The sequence below is a fragment of the Lithobates pipiens genome, unplaced genomic scaffold (genome assembly GCF_037356315.1).
Source record: "Lithobates pipiens isolate NorthernLeopardFrog02 unplaced genomic scaffold, aLitPip1_a1.2 Scaffold_16, whole genome shotgun sequence".
Classification (NCBI taxonomy): Eukaryota; Metazoa; Chordata; class Amphibia; order Anura; family Ranidae; genus Lithobates; species Lithobates pipiens.
In genome coordinates this window covers 106,970,212-106,987,106 of record NW_027507748.1, presented here as the reverse complement: position 1 = coordinate 106,987,106, position 16,895 = coordinate 106,970,212, and the positions used below count along the sequence as shown (strand labels likewise).

At 44.5% G+C, this 16,895-nt stretch overlaps 1 protein-coding gene across 2 annotated transcripts in view; it reads right to left on the bottom strand.

Moving 5' to 3' along the window:
- MOSPD2 (motile sperm domain containing 2) overlaps positions 1 to 16,895 on the bottom strand; it is a 150,337-nt gene that overhangs the window by 9,150 nt on the left and 124,292 nt on the right. For both annotated transcript variants that reach the window (XM_077480224.1, XM_077480223.1), the window contains exon 14: positions 4,128 to 4,230. In XM_077480224.1, the coding sequence (XP_077336350.1) occupies positions 4,128 to 4,230 (103 nt within the window). The remainder of the gene's footprint in view (positions 1 to 4,127; positions 4,231 to 16,895) is intronic.

Sequence of the window (16,895 nt, the reverse complement as noted above, 5' to 3'; positions counted from 1 at the left end):
AGTGCCCCCGTGTCCTCTGCGTTGACCGTACAGAGAATAACTCAACACCAAGTTCACTATATGGACCCCTAATATATTTGAACAGGTTGATCATATCCCCCCTTATTCTCCTCTTCTCAAGAGTGAATAAATTTAGTTCCTCTAATCTCTCCTCATAGCTGAGCTTCTCCATGCCTCTTATCAGTTTGGTTGCCCTTCTCTGCACTTTCTCCAAATTGTGCTTAGCTGGTTAGTAGGCATGGAGGATAAGGGCAGGAGGGGGTGGGCTGTCATTTACCAATGTGTATGCACCCACATGTGTGATACAGTCACACGGCTGCTCAGATGTGATGGGGAGGAAATGCTAAAGCCACGTACACACGGGCAGACTGTATGGCCAACTTAGTCCGTCAGACAATCCGACGGACAGTCCATCCTACTTTCGAATGAATGGACTTGACCACACACGGATGCAAAACAGTCCGTCGAACAGGAAGTCCAATACACAGCAATGCAACCTTTCGCCGCGTAAATCCTTTCTGAGCATGCGCCATACTTAGTCCGTCGAACTAGCCTACTCACGAGCGGATTGTCCACTGAAACCAAAGTACGACGGACAATATTACGGAAATTCCGAAATACTTAGTCCGCCAGACTGCACGCTGAAAAAGTCCGCTGAAGCCCACACACGAGCGGACTGTCCGCTGAAATGTGTTTCGACGGACTAAGTTGGCCAGACAGTCCGCCCGTGTGTACGCGGCTTTAGAGTATAAAATAAACTGAACTGAGCATATGCACTAGCTGCCAACACTGCTCTGCAAAATCCCCAACTGCAGTGGTGACATGGACTGAAGTGGGAGAAAGAACAGTAGGATCAACCAGGTTTTTCGCAACCCTTACAACACACTTTAACCTACAGGTAAGCCTAGATTAAGGCTTACCTGTAGGTGCTGCAGATATCTTCTAAACCTACATGGTTTAGGAGATATTTACAATTGCCTGTACAAGGATTTCTTCTGCACATGTGCCGATGTACTCGGCACATGCACACTTTAGAGGATCACGGCGTGCCATTTTCATTAAACGGCATGCTGTGACTGTCGGCTCCCATGCGCACGCATGGGAGTGACAGAGCCAGAGTCCGTGACCCCCCGGAAGGAAGATGGACGTTTCGAGCCAGCGAGGAAATCGGTCACATCGCTGGCTCCTGTGTCAGGTAAGTGACACATAATGGGCTACTATGGTATGCATAGTAGCCCATTATGCTTTGCCTTTGCAGGGAAATAAAGAGGAAGTAAACCCATCAGGGTTTACTTCCTCTTTATTGACACTTTAAAATCAATTTGTTTTGTAAGTAAAAATGTTGCTTCCTGTTTGACACTCCAGTACTCTGTGCTGGTATAGCAGAGTAGCAGCCAAACCCTCCATAACAAGTGTTCTTGCTCAAGGAATCACTGAGAAGAGAAGGGAAGGGAAAATGTCAGACCAGCTCTATTACTGGAAGCTCATTACTGAATGCACCAAGTCTAAAGCCCAGTACACACTTATAGTGGGCTGAACAAAAAAAAAAAAAAAAAAAAAAAAAAAAAAAACTGAGCGGTCGCCATATAAACTATGCAATATTAGTGCAGCAATCTCTCCTACTTAGCTATTGTTTTAACAGAGGGGAAATCCCACCAGATTGATCAGCACTCACAGCCATTGGCTGCCAGCGCTGATTGGCTACTGGTTTTCCAGCATTTCCCTTCAACAAAAGCCGGCTTCTGGCAGGCAGGCATCTGCACACACTGTTCAGATGACAGCAGGTTGAAACCATTGGGGAATCGGAAAGAATGGACTTTATAGGCATATTTAAAAAAAAAAAAAAAGGTTTACAATTTATTTATGAAAACATGACATGAACACATTAAAAAACATGTAACTTAGTGAAAGTGACTAAAAGAACATGCCTCTATGGCCAAACAGTGATCCAGTCCAAATGGACTCAATGGACTATACTGATGAGCCAAGAGAAAACCTGTCAGAAGATTCTCAAACTGACAACCATAAACACATACCCAACGTCTGTCGGCACAGGCCCTTAGGATTATGTCACACTTGTAATTTTGTCACTGTTGAAAACTGGCCAGCAACGGTGTATCAGAGATTGTGTGGGATCTACTATATACCTGAAATCATTGACTGTACTCACGCCACTTTTTACCAATATAGACCCCGTTGTCAGTCTTCTATTTATACATCCCCATGTCCACCCTTTTTGACATGGTGGTCCCCTTGAAGCTCCCGTCTAGTTATCTATTCTGCCTCAGTGATGTATAATATATATGATACTCTTATTTATCTAGCTCCAGAAGAAGTGTTTTCTTAAGCACAAAACTAGTCAAGCAAGTCTTCTGAACCCTTGAAAAGCAGAATCAACATTTGTTTTACTAGGCTTTATTAACCACTGATTCACTGTTGTAGGGTTTCCCCCTTCCAGGTTATTATATGTATCAGCTCATTGGGGTATTGCTCAAATCAGGTTTTCTCTTGGCTCAGTGTAGTCCATTTGGACTCTGGGGGTCACTGTTTGGCCACTGAGACATCTTCTTTCAGTCACTTTTAATAAGTTACATGTTTTTTAATGTGTCCATTTCTTTTTTTTTATGTTTCATAAATAAAAAAAATTGTAAACCCTTTTTTTAAAATAGGCCTATAAAGTCTATTCTTTCCGATTCCCAGATGGTTTCAACTATCTAATAGGACGTGGCATAGTTTATTCTATGTGCTGTCCACAGTGCCTGTGGTGGCAGTTTTCTAGATAATTATTCCCAGATGACAGCAGGAACCGGCTGATATTCAAATCATGTGTACCCAGCAAAACCCTTGTGTCTATTAGGCTGCCCAATAATATAAAACTGGTGTAACAGAAAATTGGAGGTAAGGAGATGAATAATGGAGATCATTCGTACAATGTTTTTCCAAATGCATATGGGCTTTAACCAACTCACTTGAGTAAATCTTAAACTGTAGACATAGATGTAAAATTTTAAATTCAAGTTGCTGTCTTTATTTGATAAACATATATGGTAACTGAAAGCCCTAAGGACAACATGACATTCACTCAAAATTCACAAATTTTCCTGATTGAATCCAAGATGAAAGTTGTGAGAATCTTGGGTGAAAACATTGATATATAGAATCTTTAGCTTCCTCTACAGACTGTTGTATTTTAGGTAAAAGGAGAATCACAAGTGCTAGTGGCTTAATTTAAGAATATTGGGCAGAAAACCAACTGTGGGAGAGGCTTACTAAAACTGATGCAGACATAATGTGGTGCAGCTTTGCATAGTAACCACACCAGTGCGGCTGAAGTGGCGCAGTTTCAAAGCCATAGATCAGTGCATTTTGGATCTCCAATGTCATTGTGGCTTGCAATGTCATTTAACAGAAGTTAATGCAAGCTGCAATGAAATCTCAGAAAAGTAGGGCAGGAACCCTTTTTCAGACTTGAGTCGCAATGATTTGAAGGGTTCTATTGCTGAAAATAGGGTGTGACTTTGTCATATGATTCTGAACTGTCAAATCACATGACAAATTGCACTGGTGTGAATGAGGACTTATTGTCAAAACTTAATTGAATAGTTACTATGCACAGCTGCATCAGTTTTAGAAAAACTCCCCGTGTCTCTCCATGCTACTTTTATATCTCAAAGAATTTTGAGTCTGATAAACTTCTCAAATTGTTTATGAAAGTGTGATCTATAAAAGCATTTTGTTACTAAATGATATTCTGAATAAACTCAAATGTAATATACAGTATGATTTTTGTGGCGAGCTTGCGTGTTTACAGGGACTGGTCAGGACTGATCCAAGCTTTGACTCTGCCCAGGATGGCTTGATCTCTGTAGGATGTAAACAGCCCATCCTTGGGCTGGCCGGGCTGCTGTGATATTGGAAAGGTTTGCATTTGAGGTCTATAATGACCCTAGTGATTATGTTGAGAAAAGGCAGGATAGCGTAAGCCAGTTTTTTTTTCTTTTAAACAAATGTACACTTACACAGTGTTTGGAGCACAACAATTACAATGCTAAACTTTATTAGCCATTTAAAAATAATATATGATGCACAGCAATTAAATATACATACGCAGTTAATAATGCTATTACCTTAAACTGAAGATCATCACTTCCTAAAGAATTCCTGTTTAACGAGTTTTGCTTTAATACTAATGTAGAAGGCTTGCTGGTTTCAACAATGTGGCATCTTAATCTACATGAATTAAAACAGAGCTTCATTAATAAACCTTAAAGCCTTAGATAAATATTTGCTTATGTATTACTTCTTCCTGTTGAAGGCAAGTACACCAGACACTCGGTCTACACACAAAGATGAATAATGTAAGCTATAACTGAATGTCATACTCAGAGCTTCACTTATAAAAGTTATGGGAGAGAAAAGTTTAACGTTTTTTTTATGTTGAAATCAGATTTCAGCTAACGTTTTTATCTGTGGAGTTGGCAGTAGACACATTATTCTGTTATACTTAAAAGGAGGAGTACAGCCAAAGCTCATTTGGCTGTACTCTTCTATGGATCACAAGAGTGCAGTTCGTTCTGCAATACTGTGACCTGTTTTCAGCTGACAGCTGTCTGAAGTCCACTCTCTGCTGATGTCAGAGAGTTGCTCCAGGCTCGGCGCCACGACCATAGAGTCAGGATCTACCCAGATCTCTGGACCGACAATCGGCTCAGCCTCGCAGCGAGCTGCTGAGAGCCTGAGCCAGCTACTCCGCCTCCTCCACAGACCAGTGCTCCAGTGAGCAAGGAGGGGGCAGAGCAGAGAGCAGTGGCTGACAGTCACCAGCTCTCTGCTTGGGAAGCTGTGAGAACAGAGTGATCGGCAGATTTCTATCATTCGGATCTCAGTGTTGGAGCCAGCGGGGGACCGATGCTGCATCCACCTAGGTAAGTATGAATCTAAAAAAACAAAACAAACACACACTTTTTTTTCAAGCCCTTTAGGTCTTAAGAAAAAACGAATTGCAACGACTGGCAACAAAACAAAATATATACTTAGAATGCTTGTTAATGGGAAGTGTTTATTATTCTTATTTTTTGGATGTTATTTTATAATTTCACTTTAAGGCCTCATGCACACTGAACTTTTTTGCAGCTGCTTCTAGGGGCGTCAGGTGTTTTTTTTTTTCCTGCCTCCAAACTCCCCTGCATGTTAGCCTATGTGTTCATTCACACATAGGCTTTTAGCCGCATTTAGTGGAATGGGCTTTTAGAGGCAAGAAAATAAACACTACCAACGCGTCCAGGAGCAGCAGAGTTTTGTCAAAGAAAAAAAAACTAAAAAAACGCTTGATTCTGCCAAATGTGTACATACGTGCCTAATTGCTAGGCGTGTTTAGGGCTTGAGTGTTAATTCAATTCAATAAATGATTATTCTGGCCAATGAAATGAAGGAACGCTCAAGCTCCTAAAGCCTGCTAACGCTCCTAAAAGCTTGTAAAAGCTTAAGGTGGATGTAAACCCTCAAATATACCCAGTGAAGTGAACAGCCTCATATGATACACAGGGATGAAACAAATCTCCCTACATAAGTTTTACATGTATATCTGCCGTTTTCAGCTTTATATACAGTTTAGAAAATGTAAGTCCCATTAGAAATTTCTCTTCCTGGGTTCCCTGTAGGTGTGGATACTTGCTATACACTGTGAGAGACTGTGAGGCTGATTGGAGGAAAGGCGCACACACCCCCTCCCCACACATGCAGAGCATGCCTGTGACTAGTTTAGCAGTCTGCTAATCCATTTATAGCAACCTCCCCCGGCACACACTTCTATCTCCCGTCTTAGTGAGCTTGTCAAACGTTATCAGGCTGATAACAGACGAACAGAGCAGGACAAAGCTACGGGACATATTGCTTTGAAGAGAGATAAGAAAACACTGCAGATATATGTGTCCAGCTCAAATTTCATGAATCGGGTTTAAATTCACTTTAAGGCTGGGAGTACACTATTAGGAATTGGATGCGAGATTTCCACAATCCCACAAACAACAATAAAAGGTTTTGACAAACATAGTTTGTCAAGACATTATGCAAAATTCCATAAAAAGGACCCCTCCTCACAAGTTATTTGTGGGATTCATTAATATAAACCACACTGGAGGGGTGATAATAAAATTATTAGGATTAGTCAGGCTGAATCTCGTTGGATTCATGAATTATGCACTTTAGCACCCTCAGGACATAATGTGGAGTTTGATCTAAATAGTTTTATTTCCAATGATTAGGTTTTATTAGCAGCATTTGATGGTTTTTATATTTTTATTCTATTTTTTGAAGTCTTTCTGATGGTTGGTATTACTTAATATATTTGGGACTTTTTTTTTTTTATATTTTAAGCTGACATATATATTATGGAGAATAGATTTAATTTTTGATGTTTTATATTTATTTATTTTTATTTTTAGATATAGAAGAGATTTTGTATTCATCTATTGTGATATCCTAATGTGTATAAGAATGATTATTTGACCACTATGGTAATTGCCCACTAGATGGGTCTAATTATTTTCTAAGTTCTTTTATTTTTGATTTTATTTATACTATATTTATCTCTAAGTGAATTAGATAAATAAGGAAATATTATTATTATCATCAATTGAAATAATATATCGCTAGTAAAATTGTTTTTATATTGATTATTATGCCGATGTAGAAGATGTATGTTTGGATACAGTCACTTGTACTTGGTATGTGGGCTCCGTCGCTGTGCTATTAATGCGACGGCGGAACGGACCGCATATAAGCATCAGTGGACACCTGACTCTTTGACCGTTTGAAAAAGTCACGTGTTATGTGACAATGCGTCAGGGAGGAGCCAGGTGTCTGTCGTCACTTCCGGTCGCGGCCGAGACCGGAAGTATTGGTTTGTGTACCCGCGATTATCTTCATTTCAATGTAAGTGTAGATATTTTAAATAATTCGTTTTAATTGATTACTACAAATTGGAGCCCCCCCTCTTTTTCCTCTCTTGTATGAGCTATTTTATGTGATGATGCTTGCAATTTTAGCGGCCTGAAGTATATGGACTGAAGGAGATGTGAGACTGCAGCCGATTGTATACATAGCATCTTATGGTCCTTTGTGACCTATCTTAGAGGTGAGAGGCTGGGGGAAACAAGGGGTGCACCTTGAGCACTGAAGTGTGATCATCGGTGGAGTGTCACTTGTTTCTACTTCATTTGCACTGCATGGACATTATTTGAACTTTGGGACTATATTTCACATTATTTATAATATTTACCAGATGGATATATTGTTTGCACGTTGCACTTTATTGCAGTATTGCACTATTATTTATCAGTAAGGTCATCCTATGGTTGTGGAATCTGTTTGACCTTTTTCTTGCACTACTGCTTATTTGCACATTGTATCTGTGGAGATTTGTTGTATTTTTATCAATTTTTTGCACATGTTCACTTATTTTATTTATGGTTGATTATTGTTTGGTATATCTAGTTATTTAGTTTATATTTATTTAGGTAGCACCACATTACCCCCTTTTTTATTATTCACTCTTAGGGCTATATTGCCACCTTCAGGAGAGGACTAGGCAGAACATGTAAAAACAGCAAAACTGCACAGTACCACTAAGGGGGAGGTCCCTCTGGTTATAACCCCTCATTCTGCTTCCAGAATCTCAGTTTGTCAAAAAGCAGTACAAATATAAATAGGAGGGGTGGGTGCTGTGTCTGTCAATGAACTTCAGAGAAAAGGATTTTACAGTGAGTACAAAAATCCTATTTTCTCTTTCGTTCATTGATGGACACAGCACCTTTAATCTTGACCTTAGGGATGTCCCCAAGCAGTGTCAGAAAAGAGGGGTGGGAACAGAAAGAAAATAATCTCCACCCATAACAAGAACTCCTCAACAGAGGAGTTGCAACCTTAAACAGCCGCCTGCAAAACTTTGCGGCCAAAGCAAGCATCCGAAGATGCGCTCACATCAACCTTGTAAAATTTTGTGAAAGTGTGAACGGACGACCTGGTCGCCGCCTTACACACCTGGGAAATGCACGTTTGAGGTCGGAAAGCCCAGGAGGCACCGATTGCCCTGGTCAAATGTGCTGTGACAGGAAAGGGGGGCGCCCACCCCCTTATGGCATAAGCCTGACCCACGATCTGTCTGATCCACCGAGAAATGGTGGCCGACAAGACCGACAGGCCCTTCTTCGGATCAGCCACCTATACAAACAGCGAGTCCGATCTCCGGAAAGCAGCTGTAGCAGACAGGTTACACCCGCAGAGCCAGGACCACGTCCAAAGAATGAAAAGCCTGAAAGGCTGAAACAACCTTTGATGCGCAGCACCGCCTTATCCTTGTGGAGGATCAAGTAGGGAGAATTGCATGACAAGGCTGCCAACTCAGAAACCCTCCTGGCAGATGTACTAGAAATACTACTTTCTGAGAGTGTCAATAAGGGTATCTTCCTAATGTTTTCAAATGGCGGTTTCTGAAGCACCGAGAGCACCAGATTCAAATCCCACAGAGGCAACAGTGTTCGAACCGGAGGGGCCACATGTCGAACCCCCTGAACAAACATACTCACCAATTAATGAGTCGCCAAGGGTCGCTGAAAAAGACAGCCAAAGCTGATACCTGCCCCTTAATGGTGCTTAATGCAAGTTTTTGATCCATTACTTGCTGCAAAAACAGCAGGATCCTGTAAAGTGAATATGTACGCAGACGCCACCCCATCTCCTCACACATGGAGATGTAGGCCTTCCACATACAACGATAAATCTTCCGAGAAGAGGACTTCTGTGCCCTCAGCATAGTTGAGATTACCGAATCCGACAGTCCTCGGTCCCTTAGCACCTGGCTTTCAACAGCTATGCCGTTAAAACCAGCAACGGAAAAGCAGAATGAAGTATTGGACCTTGTGACAGAAGGTCCTCTCGCATCGGCACCCACCAAGGAACATCTGCCACCATTCGTTCTATGTCAGCGTACCAAGGATGTTGAGGTAGAAGTCTGAGTGGGGGGAAAGGCATAAATCAGCCGATAATGCCCCCATGGAGCCACCAACACATCTGACGCGTCCACACAGGAATCTTTTGACCTGGCCACAAACCTCTGTACCTTTCCGATTGAGTCGAGAAGCCAAGAGATCCACTTCTGGTGTGCCCCACCTTAGGCAAAGGAGCCACGACCATTCCCCCTGGTGCAGCAGCTGATGACTTAGGTAGTCCGCCTGCCAGTTTTCTATGCCTGGAATGTACATGGCCGACAGAGCCGGCATGCGCCGCTCTGCCCACTGCAGGATATGAGCGACCTCCAATGCTGCAGCCAAGCTCCTTGTCCCTCCTTGATGGTTGACATAGGCCACTGTCGTGGCATTGTCCGACTGGATCTTGACTGGACTCCCCTGCAGCCTCTGTGACCATGTGGAGAAGCACCGCCTGATCGCCCGAAGCTCTAACACATTGATCGTGGGTGGGATTTTTCTTGCTTTCGGCGACCCTGTGCCGACTGTTTGCCCCAAACCCCCCCCCCCCCCCCCCCCAGCCGGTCAGGCTGGCGTCCGTTGTGATCACCATCCAACACCATCCAATGAAGAGGAAGGAACGACTTCCCGGACCCAAGGGCCGGAGACCTCAGCCACAAGAGAAGGGAATCCCTGACTAGCTGGCTCACCCGAATTTGACAACCCAGGGATGTCGGAGGTTTGTCCCAGTTGGACAGGATCTCTTTCTGCAAGACTCGAGTGTGGAACTGAGCATATGGTACTGCCTCGAAAGTGGCTACCATGAGACCCAGAACTCGCATGCAAAAAAACGTAGCGACGACCACCTGTGGGACACCAATAACTTCACCGCAGCTTGAAGAGTCTGCAGCTGGTCTGAAGGGAGAAAAACTCTCACCTCTGAGGAGTCCAGAATCATGCTCAGGTACTCCAGGTGTTGAGTCGGCACCAACACTGACTTCTGGAGGTTCAACACCCAACCAAACTCCCGGAGAGTCTGTATGGTGATCGTCACATACTCCCTTAATTCTGAGGCAGATGCTGATCTCAGAAGGAGGTCGTCCAGGTAACCCACGATTGTGTCCCGCTGTAACTAGGCCACAAATTGATAGTGCTCATCCCCGATTGTAGAAACCTCTGATGCCTGATGCATATGGGGACATGCAAGTATGCGTCCTTGATGTCCAAGAACGCCAGCCTGATGGTGCAGTGACCACGGAGCAAACTTATTCCATCCTGAACCTTTGTACTTTCGCAAAGCCGTTGAGGGCCTTGAGATCCAGAACCGGATGGACCCCTTCCTTCTTTGGGACTACAAGCAGATTGGAGTAGAATCCTTGAAACCTTTCCGGTGTCGGGACATAGGTACTATCACCCCGCGCAGCAGCAGGTCCTGTACAGCCCCGAACAGGGCCTCCCGATGAGCCAGAAGAAGATGAAGGTTGCAGGGAAAAAAAAAATCTGTTTGGCGGACAAGAAAGAAACTATCTTGTAGCCTGATAAAACCAGTTTACAGACCCACTGGTTGGAAAGGAGGGAGGGCCACCGGGCTGCAAACTCCCAAAGTCGACCCCCCGCGAGAGTTGGGCGGCGGCAAACCTTCATGCGGTAACAGATTTGCTCGTGAAACCAGGCTTGTGAAACCAGGGGCGATTTTGTCCCTCAGCTGGCACCTTCTCGGACTGGGAACGCTTATCTGCTGACCCAGGCGGACGAAAAATACGCTTGAGCAGAAAAGGAGGGCTCCTTACCCTTCCTAGACTGTGGGAGCAAAGTACTCTTTCCTCCAGTAACATTCTTAATGATGTCATCCAGCGAGGCTCCAAAAAGCCTCTCCCCTGGAAGGGAAAATGCGCCAGTGCTTTCTTAGATGCCTGGTCCGCAGACCAGTATTTTAGCCAAATCAGGGGACATAGCACCACAGGCGATACTGAGGCTCTAGAAAGCAAGGGGGCCATATCTAAGGCCGCATCACAGACATACTTCAGGCCCTGCATCAACTGGTCTGACAGTTCCCTGTAGACCGGTGAAACCTGTTGCTTCTCTAACTCGCAGTGCAACAACTTAGCGAATTCAGTAAGAGTCTGTAACACCAGGGCCATGGCTAACACTAGCTGCAATGCTGACCCCACCACCGTAAACATGGACCGAGTAACTGCCTCGGATCTTCTGTTGACTGGGTCCTTGAAAGCAGGGGTCCCTTCCCCCGGAAAAGTGGTTACCTTATTCAACCTGGATACCGGGGGGTCAACGACCAGAGATGTCCATTTTTTTCAGGAAACTCTCCTCAAAGGGGTAACGCACTGCCATCCGTCTCGGGAATGAAAACGTCCACTGCGGGCTTCCCCACTCCTTGTAAATAAACGTATCAAAATAAGTTAGGTAAACACCTTAGCAGTGAGGGCCGGCTTGTGGACCTCTGCAGATGCCCCCCGCCGTATCCTCTATCTTTAGGGTATCCCGCACCGCTGTGATAAATGTTCCTACTAGCGCCTTCTCCTGCGCTGACCCGGACACGGAGTCATCCTCACTGTTCGAACGGTCTTGGTCCACATCCTCTGAAACATCAGAACAGGGGCTGCCTGCCACAGTGGGACCCCAGTCTGAATCAGAGCTTTCCCCAGAAGACGGTGGGGTAAGGGGGTGTTTTTTTACCCCCTTACGCTCGCACGTCGATTCCACCCTGGCAACAAAGGACTCCAGGATCGCCGTCCATAGGCACCGCAGGTGCAGGGGAACCAGTTGCAATAACAGGAATGTCTGGGGAAGAAGTGCCAGCTTCTGACACCATGCTGACACGCTCTTGCCTGTCACCACTAGGGACCTAAGGCAAGCCACACAAAATGCCCACCCTCCTAGCTGCCACAGACTGAGGGGGCCCCCGCAGGACTCACCACCCTGACCCAGGTACTGAGCTGTGCTGCTGCCATCCGCTCTCCCCTGTACCAGCCACAAGGTGTTCATTGTCCATTTCACACTGTTCCAGACTGAACCAGTCACCCAGTGCTAGAGTAAAACAAAACTGAGGCTACTATAAAATTCCCGCCTCAGCAAAAAACATCTGAGAGTCGGAAAAATGACCGCGCGGCTACAGGAAACAGGCCGCAGCTACCGGAAACAGGCCGCAGCTACCGGAAACAGGCCGCAGCTACCGGAAACAGGCCGCAGCTACAGGAAACAGGCCGCAGCTACAGGAAACAGGCCGCAGCTACAGGAAACAGGCCGCAGCTACAGGAAACAGGCCGCAGCTACAGGAAACAGGCCGCAGCTACAGGAAACAGGCCGCAGCTACAGGAAACAGGCCGCAGCTACAGGAAACAGGCAGCGGTTCGCGCGGAGGGCCATTCCCCACATGGCAACACACAGAACCCCAAAAAAACGGGGTCAGTTGCCAGGACCCAGAGCCCCCCGGCCAGGTACGTGCACCGTACCACCTATTCCCAGTCACACAGCGGCCCATCAGCATGGGGAGGAGGGAAAGGGAGAGACCCCCTACTCGACCTCCCAGGGAATGCCCAGCTGCCCACACAGGTGGAACCATACTTACCCATCCTGCGGGGACTGCTGGACACATTCCACGGACAGACCCATCACCTGAGCAGTACAGGGTGGCTGTTGGCCATGGCACACTGTGACACGGACAGCAGTAGCCTGGTCATATGTGTGCCCCGGAGCATATAGCTTGCTGCCCCTGTCACCGCACCCTCTATGCCCAGTCATACAGCGGCCCATCAGCATGGGGAAGAGGGAAAGGGACAGGGAGAGAAGAGAGAGGGAGAGACTACCTAGTCGACCTCCCAGGGAATGCCCGGCTGCTCCATCCTGCAGACAGGTGGAATCATACTTACCCCTCCTGCAGGGACTACTGGACGCATTCCACGGACAAACCCATCGCCATGGCACACTGTGACACGGACATCAGTAGCCTGGTCATATCTGTGCCTCGGAGCCTATAGCTTGCCGGCCGCCCCTAAATCAGACGGTGCATGTCGTGGCCAAAGCAGCGCGTAGCTAAGGTCTGCACACGCACGATAGCCAGGCTGGGGAGACTACTAGGATCTATATTATCCAGCCTGTCGCCCATCCCGGCTGTTGATTGTAGATTACAGGAATCAAAAAGCCCAAAAAATTAAAAATTACAAGGACCAATGGTCCCCACAGGGAGCCAGGTCCCTCTCCTATACTAGGCAGAAAAAACCGAGTTGCTGGAAGCAGAGTGAGGAGTTATAGCCAGTAGGACCGCCCACTGGGCGGTACTGTGCAGTTTTGCTGTTTTTACATGTTCTGCCTAGTCCTCTCCTGAAGGTGGCGATATAAACCTAAGGTCAAGATTAAAGGTGCTGTGTCCATCAATGAACGAAAGAGAAATGTGCATTTATTGTTTTTTCTCTAAGGAGCCTGCAGAGCATTGCACCTGTGATCAGCAGGTCGTGGGTGCAACCTCAGGCTACTGCAGACTCTCAGGATAGCGGTCTGCTCATACCTTGAACATGCAGGCAGTTACCTTGGACCAGAAAGATTAATGGACTAGGAGAGTGCTCACCAGCATCCTCTCAGCTCACTGATAACTACAAGCCACCAGTCGGATGATACTGGTAGGCATTCATTCACAGGAAACTGTAAATTAATGATGCGGCTGTGTGGGTGGAGCCACTGTTTTTAAATTATGACAGCGGGTGTGGGGAGAGGATCCCCAGCCAGCTGTCACAAGGATGAGGGGAGAAGTTGCAGATGCAGGAACATCTAACATGTTCCAAAGGTGAACTTAACCTTTAACAGACTGCACTGGTTCAAACACCAAGAACCAAAAATAAATAAAACCAGAAGTTATAATTGCAGATTAAAGCGTTCCTCGCTAATCTTTACTGTCTGGCCTATCTATCCTTCTGTTATTTCCTATATAGACTACTATGTTTACTTAACTGTAGCCCTTTAATTCTACCCCTGTTCTTTCTTATTACAGCTGCTGGAAAATTTTAAATGAAATGAACCCAGAGATAGGTAGGTATAACGAATGCTAGGATTTTAAAAACAATTCTGCCTAAAACATTTTTTGTCACAATATTTAATTTCTGAAATCACCCTCTTTTCAAGTCGCGAGGGGAGTTGCTATGATCCCAAAAGACTCGAGCACCTAGACTGTTGTGGAGCTTAAATAATATTATGAGAAAAAAGTAGGCAGGTGGTTTTTTGCTCCCTCGTCGCATCTGTTCTAACACTTTGTGTCTTCTCTCTCTTTGGTCTCTTGCTTTCTGCACTCCCTGGGAACTGAGCCATTAGCGATTTTAAAGGGTTAAACATGTGGTTCTACTATATATGTTTTTCTGAACAATTCTTTTTTCCGAAAGAATCATAACTAATTTCATACATAGGACAGGATGGGTAAAATTAATAATCAATGTATTTAAATTGCTTAATATATGCACATTCAAAAAACTGATTAGTGGCATGATGTTTAAAAAGCATAATGTGCACAGGACAAACATTGCAGAACCAAAGTTCAGTTAAGACTGAATTAGGTTTCTTTCCAAGCTCATACTTGGCATGATGCTAACAGTTAATGCAGAGGAAACTCGGCAAGCCATAGAAATCCTGGGTGCTAGTGTCTTGTAAGACCCCTGCAGTTAGCTAAACCTTTTGAAGTTTTTTTTTTACCAATTTTTTGTGTGAATGGTCAATATATTTGTAATTAAAAATTACAACTAAATCTAAACAACATTAAAAGAGAGGTATGTTTGTTTGTTTTTTCAGAATCATACTTATGTAGGTGGATGCAGCATTGGTCCGATGCTGCATCTGTCCCCCCTCCGGCTCTAAGACCAAGAACTGAGCGATCAAAAACAGCCGATTGCTCAGTTTTCAGGCCCTGTGAGCAGAGAGCTGGTGACTGTCAGTCACCATTGTCTTCTCTGTTCACTGGAGCGTCGTGCTGTCGAGGGGGTGGGAGCGGCTCACTGAGACGCTGAGCCGGGTGACGGTTCAGGCATGTGGGTGGATCCCAATTTCTTTGTCACAAAGCCTGGACCTGCTCTGTGACATCAGCCAATGGGCTGCCCTCGGCCTGCTCTCTGCTGAAACTGGGTCACAGGAGTGCACAATGAACTGTACACCTGTGATCCACAGGAGAAGCACAGTCAAACAAGCTTTGGCTGTACTTCTCCTTTAATGTCTAGGGACAAGTTAAATTATTGCTGACAGTATACACTTCATGTCCATAAAAACGTTTCAAATCCTCTTTATTGAGTAGTCCTAGTAGCCCTGGCGTTATTAAACCCTCCATGAACAGCATCACAAACAATTGTACTTCAGACAGGCTTTGCACTTGTCAAGGAATATTCATTAACCTGACAACACACGCTAACATCTAATAGTGCTGCTACTCCATCTTGCTACTGTATTCATTAACACAAAATGGAACCAATTCAGAGTTAGAAATTAATTAATTAGCATTTGGCGGCAAAGTTGCTGGCTCATTAAACTTCAGAATTCTGTGCACTTTTTGAACCTTGTGCATTCATACACTCCAAACGCCAAAGTAATTACTGCACAACAATACACTCTTCTGTTGCGGTTGCCAGGCACCTTTTTAACCCACACAACACTTCCACAACTTGCTTCCAATGATAAATTACTATTTCATGCAATTACCCAGATTTACTGAATTTACTTAATTTTCTGGGTTGCGCATTGGCGAGGTCTGTTTAGTAAACTCACAGTGGACCTATAATCTTTATTTTTTTTATGTCAACAGTGTGGTAATGTTTTTGAAAACCATGTTTTTAAGTATAGCTTGTAATTCTATACATACATAGGTGCAACCACACTGCATAAACAAGCTTTGCTTTCTGCACTTCTTTTTATCTTAATAATAAGGAATGTCTAATAGAATACAACTGATACTCTGCAGCCCTTTAAGCCTAGTACACACTATTTGTTTTTTTCCAACCCAGTGGGCAAAACAAAAAAACTGAAGAGCTTGGGAGGAGCCACTATACTAACAATCAGATGTTAGTACAGCGATCTTCCCCACTGAGCTATTGTGTTCTGACAGGGGGACGCCTGCTCTCCCCACCCCTGCCAGAACACACCGGGCAGCAGACCATTTATGGTCATGTCCTTTTGACAGACGCTGAGCAAATGCCTGGCTTATGTCGGATCAGCTGCCATATATACGGGTCGGCTGTTTCTATTGGACTGGCCGATGCCACTTAATGTTCAGCTAGGTTTACATCCATGTGGTTTTCCCTGTGGCCGCATTTGCATGAGCACAGTGGGACTTGTGATAAGCCAATCACATCCAAAGTAATTTATCTCACGATTTATTGAATGAAGATTCTCAACTCTAAGTAAATCTGCCCCAAATCTGCCTCAAAGAGTCTTTGCAGCAGTTAAAGTTGCTTTAACTGCAACACTACATAACAATTTAGTTTGAACGTTTTATGTCTGAAGGATATCTACTCTCTTTTACATACCCTTCAAAATAGCTTATTTTGTTTTGGTACTGAAAGCTCTACACACGAGCTCAGAGTGGCATTTTCCAAAGGAATGTGTAACCTCAATGATTAGGGCACTTCATAAGGTAGGAATTAGTGATTATACTGCTAAACTTAATAACCACATGCAAACGTAGAATGTGGTAATCATAACCAGCAAAATCTTGTTTGGTAGTAGTTATACATAGTAAATTATCGCTGCATGATCATTAAACACACATATGGATTTGGTATCCAAAGACCATGCAATCTTTGCATAGACTGTGGGTGACATGAGGGAAATACAGGGCAACTTTTAATTAGTAGCAAGAAAGAGATGCTTTTTGACCAAACAATAACATTGTTTTTTTGGCAATGCTGATATGTGCCCTACTGTTGAATTATTTTGAATAGTGATACT